Source organism: Pangasianodon hypophthalmus, chromosome 19 (assembly GCF_027358585.1).
Source record: "Pangasianodon hypophthalmus isolate fPanHyp1 chromosome 19, fPanHyp1.pri, whole genome shotgun sequence".
NCBI classification, from domain to species: Eukaryota; Metazoa; Chordata; class Actinopteri; order Siluriformes; family Pangasiidae; genus Pangasianodon; species Pangasianodon hypophthalmus.
In genome coordinates, this window is record NC_069728.1 from 18,365,759 (window position 1) to 18,375,422 (window position 9,664).

The 9,664-nt window shown below is 43.5% G+C and overlaps 1 protein-coding gene across 9 annotated transcripts in view; it reads left to right on the plus strand.

Annotated features, from left to right (window-relative positions):
• sipa1l1 (signal-induced proliferation-associated 1 like 1) overlaps positions 1-9,664 on the plus strand; it is a 91,036-nt gene that overhangs the window by 73,650 nt on the left and 7,722 nt on the right. For all 9 annotated transcript variants that reach the window (XM_034313640.2, XM_034313641.2, XM_034313642.2 and 6 more), the window contains 5 exons: positions 3,985-4,082; positions 4,628-5,067; positions 5,170-5,388; positions 5,941-6,103; positions 6,668-6,902. In XM_034313640.2, coding sequence (XP_034169531.2) covers positions 3,985-4,082; positions 4,628-5,067; positions 5,170-5,388; positions 5,941-6,103; positions 6,668-6,902 — 1,155 coding nt within the window. The remainder of the gene's footprint in view (positions 1-3,984; positions 4,083-4,627; positions 5,068-5,169; positions 5,389-5,940; positions 6,104-6,667; positions 6,903-9,664) is intronic.

Genomic DNA, 9,664 nt, shown 5'->3' on the forward strand with positions numbered 1-9,664 from the left:
ACACAGCAGGTTGTGTTGGTACGATTTCTGAAACAAATCATAACACGTTTTTCTTCTGAGTCATGCAGGAGAAAATAGCTGGACTTCTTGGTTTTGGGGCGATATATATAATAATAAATCTTATCACATTATACCACAGCGCTGTTGAGTTCTCCATTCTCATTGGTCAGAAGGTGTGGATTAATTTTTTATAACACCATCTTGAATGAAGCTTTACAGATTATTGTCTGTATTACGATTAAGGTAATTAAGAGGTGGATAAAGTTATTGCATTTCTTTAAAGATTGTTGAATTGTGAGCTCGTGTATGCGGAAGAGGGCGGATCGCACTTTCCTCCATATCGGTTAGGATTTGGAAAAGCGCAGCATGTGCTATGGCATTGTGTTGCTTTACACCACAGAGAAATATGTGTACCATATGAGTGTGTTGCGTTTAAACAAATACATCAATTCAGCTTGGTAAACTGTGCACTTGTGTAAGCAGTAGGAGCGTAACGATTCAGTGTATCGTAGCCGTAGCCTCTCGATTCCGTACGTCTGCGTATCGAGCGATACATTCAACAGGCTGCGTAATAAAGGAGTCTATTCATCATAAAATCCTGCTTACATAACGTAAGGCGTAATATACATTTAATTAAGCTCACACTCCTGCCTCTGGAAAAAGTAACTACTTCTTTATCTCGAATCAGGAGAGGCTACAAGGGTAACACACATCTCCTACGCATTTCCACAAACCAATATGCTAGCATACTAGCTCGTGTAAAACAGCAATGGCTAGCTGGAACTGCGCAATTCTCCCAAATCTTTAAGGTATGAAGTTTGTATAATGTAGAACACTGACGGCCAGTGAACTGTGTGTCGAATCCGCCAAATGCGAGTACAGTACACCGGAGGTAACACCACAAACATGTCCCACTTCACCCTTCTGTGTCAGTGTCTAAAACTAGACTTAAACACGAAGCAGCACACACAGCAGACTCTCTCAGCTGCGCTCAGGCTTTGCGCGCTGATTCAGTCCAGGCAAAGGAAGTCAGTGGGGCGAGTGAAAAGCTCATATTGTGGAGAATAAAGGATTCAAAAACACATCTAGGGCGATAGAGAGCTGAGTGGTTCACGGCACAGCTAGCTGACAGCAGAATGGAAAAATCCCCGTGCTTAGCCGTGTGTGATTTTGTTTTCTAACGTGATTTGATCATATAATTTCAAAGCCCTGAGTAAAACCGAAGCCTGATCTCTCACTCGAGCTGAAGACTGAACCCAGGTCGCTGGCGTTGTGATTTTATCAGGCGCTTGTTTCAATTAAATTAATTTTAATACTACATTCATTTCTTCACGTCAGCACCAAAATCCTCACGAGAGTTCATAACGTAATTGTATCACGTTAATACAGCGTGATTTGATTACATTAACTCTGCATAATTGAAACAAGTAATTAGAAACTTGTTTAATTAAATAAGCAGTTAAATCATGTTTTGATTAGAAACTAATTTTTTTATGCAAACTATACGTAATGTGTTCTAAATCTGACGAACCATATTCCCTTTTTCCTTTTTTTTTTCTTTTCAGTGTATTACGACATTACTGTATTGAATTTGAATGTTGTGTGTCGTTACACCACTAGTCAGGAGGCAATTTTTGTTCCTGTAGTAACATCTTTTTTCTTCTCTTATCCTCTGCACAAAGTTTTGCACTCTGCTGTGAGTGACACTGTCATCCTCTCCCCGTTCTTTCATTCCTGGACACGTCTCCTGGGTTTTTGACAGGAATCCTCCCATTCTTGCATTTTCGCTTTGGCCTTGCATCACTCACCAGTTTTCTCTCTCTCTCTCTCTCTCTCTCTCTCTCTCTCTCTCTCTCTCTCTGTGTGTGTGTGCTCTTTCTCTTTGTCAGCATGTCTTTCTGAGGGTGTGGGTGGCTATTGTGGTTCCGTTCTTGCTTTGACCCCTTTTAACGTCCTTAGATATCCTCGTTCCCTCTCAGCCTGCGCCAGTAATAACAGGGTGCAGCCCACACTGAACACATACAGCCTGGCCGCACCGCAGACACCGTGGCCTATGCGCTGGACGGCTCGCCGCAGCCTAGAATTATTCCCCTCTCACATGACCGTGGACGCCGACTCAGGTCACGAAAGGCCAGTGAACATGCCCTGACCCGCTCCAGACATGTATTCAACCAGAGCTCTCTGTGAAAGTGCTGTTCATGATGGGTTTGCTAATGAAAGAGTGGTACCGGATTAAAAATATATATATATATCTACATAGCAGATTACACTGCATTACACAGTGTTTAATTTAGACGATTTTGAGTTTATTTAGATTGCAGTTGTATGTGCAATCCATGCTTTTTTTGCGTAATAGCTTCTGAGCATCGACACAGGCAGGAAGTGAAATGTTAGGAACGGAAAGGAAGTGCTAAAGGAAGTGCCTCCCTCTGTACCATTCAAATAATGCCATGCAGGCTTTGGCGGATATACATACAGGAAAAGGGAAAAGCGCCTTCCTTGAGATCACAATTTCAAATGTCTGTGTGTATTCATGTGCACAAACCGTACTGTATCGATGTGTCTATTTTCATACAATATATATCACAGCTGTTTGAATTCTCAATCTTGTGCGGCAAAAAAAAAAAAAGATTTAGTCTCCAGTGTTGGAGCCGCAACTTTAAAAGTTTTCCGACATCTTCATGACAGAAAAATTTACACTTTACAGTTTCTCAGTAACATGACAAGCTTCGTCGAGAGAGGGGGGGAAAAAGACAGGATGGAGAGGAACCGATTGTTTGTAGCTGCTAAAACGAGAGTGAGAACTTGTCTCGTAGACGTTCTGCAAGAATAAATGCAACTATAAACAGATTAAAAGTATGGAGTGGTTCCTTAATGGGTGGGTGTCTTACGTGCATCAGCACCTCGTGTCCACGTGTACATACCCTCAGGGTTTAATAAATAAAGAACGAGATACATTTGTTCTGTGTTCACTGTGTAAGGAATTTTTTAAAATACTGTGTTGTGCTGTTAGAGGAAAATAATAATAATAATAATAAACTGCATGGTGATATGAGGTGGAGTTACTCTTTCCACCCCAAAGCACATTTTATTAACATCGAGAGAGCAAAAAGAGAATATGGTGAGGTTACAGCTGCTATAACGTAAGTGAGAAAAGGAGCTAACTAGTTCATGGATGTTCATCGTTAAATTTAACTATAAACAGATGTATTCTTTAATAAATAATTTAATAAATTGCTGTGTTAGAGAGCTAAAACACTTAAGGATTTAAACGAAAAATATTCAAAATATTCAACATCCCACTGAAATAACAACTCCAGCCACATCATTGATTATTTTTCATTAATAGCACACCACCAAGTGCTTTATTCCTTATGTAGTGATGTATAGGGAAGGAATAGAAATGCATGGAAACTCAGTGTGGTTTGGATGATATAAATAAAGATGATTAGTGTTGAGAGACTGTAGCTACAGAGACATCTGCATCTGCGCCTCCATCTCTCTTCTTCCTGTCCTTCTTAGCTTTGCTCTTTTTCTCCAAACTGTTCACGAATTGCTGTCTATTTTGGTTATTCTGCGCTTATCTAACACCTCAGAAATTACACAATGGTTTCGTTTACACGCTCTACACCGCCATGACGAAGCAGAGCCAGAACACGCACAGCTCCACTGAAGTCTGTACTGAAAGTGTATTTCTTGCACGGAGTCGAATATGGGAGTATTTTGTAACTGGAGGCGTAACGACAGTGTGAGCTCCGAGGTGTGTGTGTGTGTGTGTGTGTGTGTGTGTGTCGGTGGGTGGGTGGTTATGTCGCAGTGATGATATTGCCTTGCATAATGAGTCCCGAGCGTTCCTCCAGTGTGTCGTTTTAAATCGCCTGCTGTTGTGTCGTCTTTTTCAAAGCAGCTTCATGTCTAATCTCTGTCTGAGTGTGCCGGTGTATTACATGCATTAATAATAATCATCGCTTTATGTCTCTCTAGACGCCCCTGTCAGTAAATCGGGACCGTCGTACTCAGGTGGCCCACGCATCCAGAGGCAGGAGCAGGTCATTCATCTGTCACCTAAGAAGAGCAGCCAGGTGAGTGGAGATGCTTCATGAACTGCTGAAAGCTTGCAGTGCTTATGGGTTTTTGGAACAATAGGAGGATCCCTGCAGGCTGAAGGACGTCGTTATAGTAATGAGGCGAAAGTGTTCATTTTATTGTCTGGACAAATGAAACTTCAACACTTCAGTGTGACTGCATGCGAGGGAGATGATACACAATCACGTCATATACTTTAGAAATGTATTTATATTAAGCTATATAAGGAATAAAACATGACCGGCATGCTGTTATAGGAAATGAATCAACAATGTTGTATACAACAGCTTTTTAATGAAGTGTTTTATTCCTCTTGTACCACAGCAATCCATTTATAGTTACATTTTATGAACAGATTATTTCCTAGAAATGAGTTAAAGTGATAGATTTGTTATATTGCGTCTCAGGTTCTTCCGTCTTCATCTCGGCACAATAGCAGAGTCGTGTGTCTTCTCTCATTCTTCTAATCAAGCCGATTTGTTCTCATGATGGTGTATTTATTTATTTCTACCCCCTTTTTTTTTTTCTTGTCCTCGTGCAGTCTGAGGGTCCGTACTCCCACTCGAGCAGTAACACCCTCTCCAGTACAGCCTCCAGCGGCGCTCACAGCGATGACAAGTGGTACGATCTGGGAGGTGGAGGTCAGGGAGACGTCGCTGACTCCGAGCCCAACGGTCTTGGCGGAGGCGGATACCTGCAGGGCTCCTCGGCAGACAGCGGCATCGACGCCACCTCCTACGTGCCCCATCACGGCAGCGCCAGCTCATTGCTCGCTGTGGGCACCTCAGCACCCCGGGAGAGGGTCGCGTCACCGTGGCACGGGCCGTCTGAGGGAGGCCGGCGTGTGCTGGAGCGGTCACCTCCAGCCGCAGAGTCACCTGTCGCTCCTGCAGAGGCTCCGACCACACGCAGTCCTCCTACACATCTGCTAATGCGCGACAGCAGCTCGTACAGCCTCAGCGACATGGCCTCACACTCCAGGTGTTCAGTCATACAGTGTTTTTTCAGTGTAGGCTTTCTTCAGGTTCTAAATGTTGAGAACCACAGCTTTAATCCTGCGTTTTTTGTTTTTAATCCCCACAGCTCACGTCACTCAGGCAGCCCCGGAGTCCTCAGCTCCAGTCACAACTCTCCCCGAGACGAGTCTCCCTCCGCCACCTCGCCCTCTTCCTCCTCTCAGAGCTCGGTCTCTCCCGGACCCAAGAGCTTCTACCCTCGCCAGGGAGCCACCAGCAAGTACCTGATCGGGTGGAGGAAGCCGGGGAGCACCATCAACTCTGTGGACTTCGGAGACACTCGAAAGTGAGCGTTGGTCTCATCACGGAGACACAAAGCTCCGCCTGCAGCTTCTTAATTTTAATCATGCAGATTATGAGTTATAGTACTGCAGCTTGAACTGTTTGTCAATAACACCTCTGCTATAATTTACACGAAGCTTACTGTATCCCATCATTACAGCTTATAATGGTAAAAAATTTGATCAATCTAAATAGCAGCAGTGTGTTTAAACAAAAAAAAAAATAATGAAAACTCTTTGCTTCTGTTATTGTTCAGTGCTTGATCGCCCCCTTGTGGTCAGACAGGAGTATGACCATGAGTCAGAGTAAAGCACTCGACATTTAAACATTCAAATGATATCAAATAGAGTTTATATCCTGTTTATAGCTTTACAGGTCTCCATCCTAGTCATGAAATGGTAATCGAAGTCAAAATCTCTCACGCAATGTGCACACTGAGTGGTTATAGTATATATAATTATAGTGGTTTCATCGTCCCAGCTATTTTATCGTGTACGATACAAGATTCTGCTCATAATGAGTGTCTGAAAAGGGTTTGATTTTATTTTGTGCCCAGGAGGCCACAGGGTGAGGGAGGAGTGGATGGTGGACCGTCTCAGACTCGGCCCTCTCTCAGAGACCTGCACTCTCCTCAGCCGCTGGGCAAATCCACTGTAGAGGAGGATCTGAAGAAACTCATCACCCTGGACAGCCCTCCTGCCATCCATCACGACGACAAGGTACACACACACACACACACACGCGCAGGCTGAAGGACGGACCAGCACACTCATTAAGAATCACAACAGCTTCTAATATTGCAGTTTATCCTACAGCACTGTTGAATTCTCAATTCTGATTGATCAGAAGGTGTTGATTAAGTTTTAACAGCGGCGCTTTAACAGCAGTAACTCTGACAGTAGTGCATCTGCAAATCACAGGTTTATATCAATGCACTCGTTTTAATGCGTTATACGTGAAGTTTATGTTCTGGACGCTCCACATAAACTGATCAAAATCCTGTAATCGTTGATTTGGTGAAGTTTTCTGTAAGAAGGCTTTTGTTTAACATCTATGGAAGGAGTCTCCACTGTCAGCGCTTGGACGAGTCTTCAAGATGGAGGAGTTTGCACTTTGTGGTGTCTTGAGCAAGAAATCTTTTATTCCATAGAGTATTTAATGACACACTCCACATCATCATCATCCTTAAACTTAAACTAAACCTAAGGCTGAACTGATTTGAGATGTTGTGTATGATTTATTCCGCAACTCTTCATGCGAACTCCGTCGTTGCTGTGTCTCAGTCTCTGCAGCCGTCGTGCTCGGGCGCGAGCGGTACGGGCCGGCGCTCGCTGCAGCGCACCCTCTCTGATGAGAGTATTTACCGAGGCCAGCGCTTGCCGTCACTGGGAGATGCGGTGCTGGAGCAGGCGCTCGCCAGCGACGTGCTCTTCAGCTGCTCCACCCTGCCGCGCTCGCCCACCACCCGCGGGGCCCCCCTGCGCAGACCCTCCTACAAACTGGGCATCAAGATGCATGGTGAGTAGCTCGTGGGTGCGGCTCCAGAAGCTACAGGTAACGTGCGTAAAGGTGAAGCTCCGTCATTATTACGTCATATCCTAACTCAGTACTGGCCGAGAAAGAGAGCCAAAAAATAACAGGACATTGAAAGTCTTATGGATGAAGCTGAGGCAAAAAAATCGCCCCCTTATTTTCTAATATCGAGACTCTTCAAGCGGCCGTTATCTTCCTCATACCGTGGATTCTGACTTCACTTTGTTAATGTAGAACTTCCTTATAGCTCCAATAGCAACTAACATTTTACTGAAGTCAATTTTCTCCTGTTCCTTCATATCAGGTACTGTAAAAGATAGATGGATGGAAAAGATAGAAGGATGGGTGGATAGATGCATAGATGGATGGATGGATAGGCAGATGGAGAGACTGGATAGATGGATTTTATATGGATGGATGGACAGACAGCTGGAGACATCAGATGGATATTTAGAAGGATTGATGGATGGATGAGGGATGGATGGATAGACAGACAGATGGAGAGATAGATGTATGGTTGGATGGATAGACAGACAGGAGAGTTTGATGGATAGATGGATATTTAGATGGATAGACAAATGGAGAGCTCAATGGATAGATGGATATTTAGATGGATGGTTGGATGGATGAGGGATGGATGGATAGACAGACAGATGGAGAGATAGATGTATGGTTGGATGGATAGACAGACAGGAGAGATTGATGGATAGATGGATATTTAGATGGATAGACAAATGGAGAGATCAATAGATAGATGGATATTTAGATGGATGGATGGATGGATAGACAGATGGAGAGACTGATGGATAGATGGATATTTATATGTATGGATAGACAGACAGATGGAGAGATCAATGGATAGATGGATATTTGGATAGATGAATGGATAGACAGACAGATGGATGGTTGGAGAGATGGAGAGATCAATGGATAGATGGATATTTAGATGGATGGATGGATAGACAGATGGGGAGACTGATGGATAGATGGATATTTATATGTATGGATAGACAGACAGATGGAGAGATCAATGGATAGATGGATATTTAGATGGATTGATGGATGGATGAATAGACAGACGGTTGGAGAGAGATGGATGTTTGAATGACCAGACAGACAGATGGAGAGCTCAGTGGATAGATGGATATTTGGATGGATGGATGGACAGATGGCAAGATCAATGGATGGATGGATGGATAGACAGATGGAGAGACTGGATAGATGGATATTTATATGTATGGATGGACAGACAGCTGGAGAGATCAATGGATAGATGGAGAGATAGATGTATGGTTGGATGGATAGACAGACAGGAGAGATTGATGGATATATGGGTATTTATATGTATGAATGGACAGACAGATGGAGAGATCAGTGGATAGATGGATATTTAGATGGATAGATGAATGGTTGGAGAGATGGAGAGATCAATGGATAGATGGATATTTAGATGGATTGATGGATGGATGGATAGACCAACAGATGGTTGGAGAGATAGATGGATGGTTGAATGGCTAGACAGACAGATGGAGAGCTCAATGGATGGATGGATGGATAGACAGATGGAGAGATCGATGGATAGATGGATATTTAGATGGATTACTGGATGGATGGATAGACAGGCAGACGGTTGGAGAGAGGTGGATGGTTGAATGGCTAGACAGACAGATGGAGAGCTCAATGGATAGATGGATGGATGAATGGATAGACAGATGGAAAGATTGATGGATAGATGGATATTTGGATGGATGAATAGACAGACAGACAGATGGAGAGCTCAATGGATAGATGGATTGATGGATGGATGGATAGACAGACAGATGGTTGGAGAGATGGAGAGATCAATGGATAGATGGATATTTAGATGGATGGATGGATAGACAGATGGAGAGATCGATGGATAGATGGATATTTAGATGGATTACTGGATGGATGGATAGACAGGCAGACGGTTGGAGAGAGGTGGATGGTTGAATGGCTAGACAGACAGATGGAGAGCTCAATGGATAGATGGATGGATGAATGGATAGACAGATGGAAAGATTGATGGATAGATGGATATTTGGATGGATGAATAGACAGACAGACAGATGGAGAGCTCAATGGATAGATGGATTGATGGATGGATGGATAGACAGACAGATGGTTGGAGAGATGGAGAGATCAATGGATAGATGGATATTTAGATGGATGGATGGATAGACAGATGGAGAGATCGATGGATAGATGGATATTTAGATGGATTACTGGATGGATGGATAGACAGGCAGACGGTTGGAGAGAGGTGGATGGTTGAATGGCTAGACAGACAGATGGAGAGCTCAATGGATAGATGGATGGATGAATGGATAGACAGATGGAAAGATTGATGGATAGATGGATATTTGGATGGATGAATAGACAGACAGACAGATGGAGAGCTCAATGGATAGATGGATTGATGGATGGATGGATAGACAGACAGATGGTTGGAGAGATGGAGAGATCAATGGATAGATGGATATTTAGATGGATGGATGGATAGACAGACAGACGGTTGGAGAGATAGATGGATGGTTGAATGGCTAGACAGACAGATGGAGAGCTCGATGGATGGATGGATGGATAGACAGATGGAGAGATCGATGGATAGATGGATATTTAGATAGATGGATAAATGGATGGATAGATAGACAGAGAGTACTCTATTGATCACTGAGGGAGATGGTCTTGTTGCAGCAGTACAATACACAAGACGGATTACAATA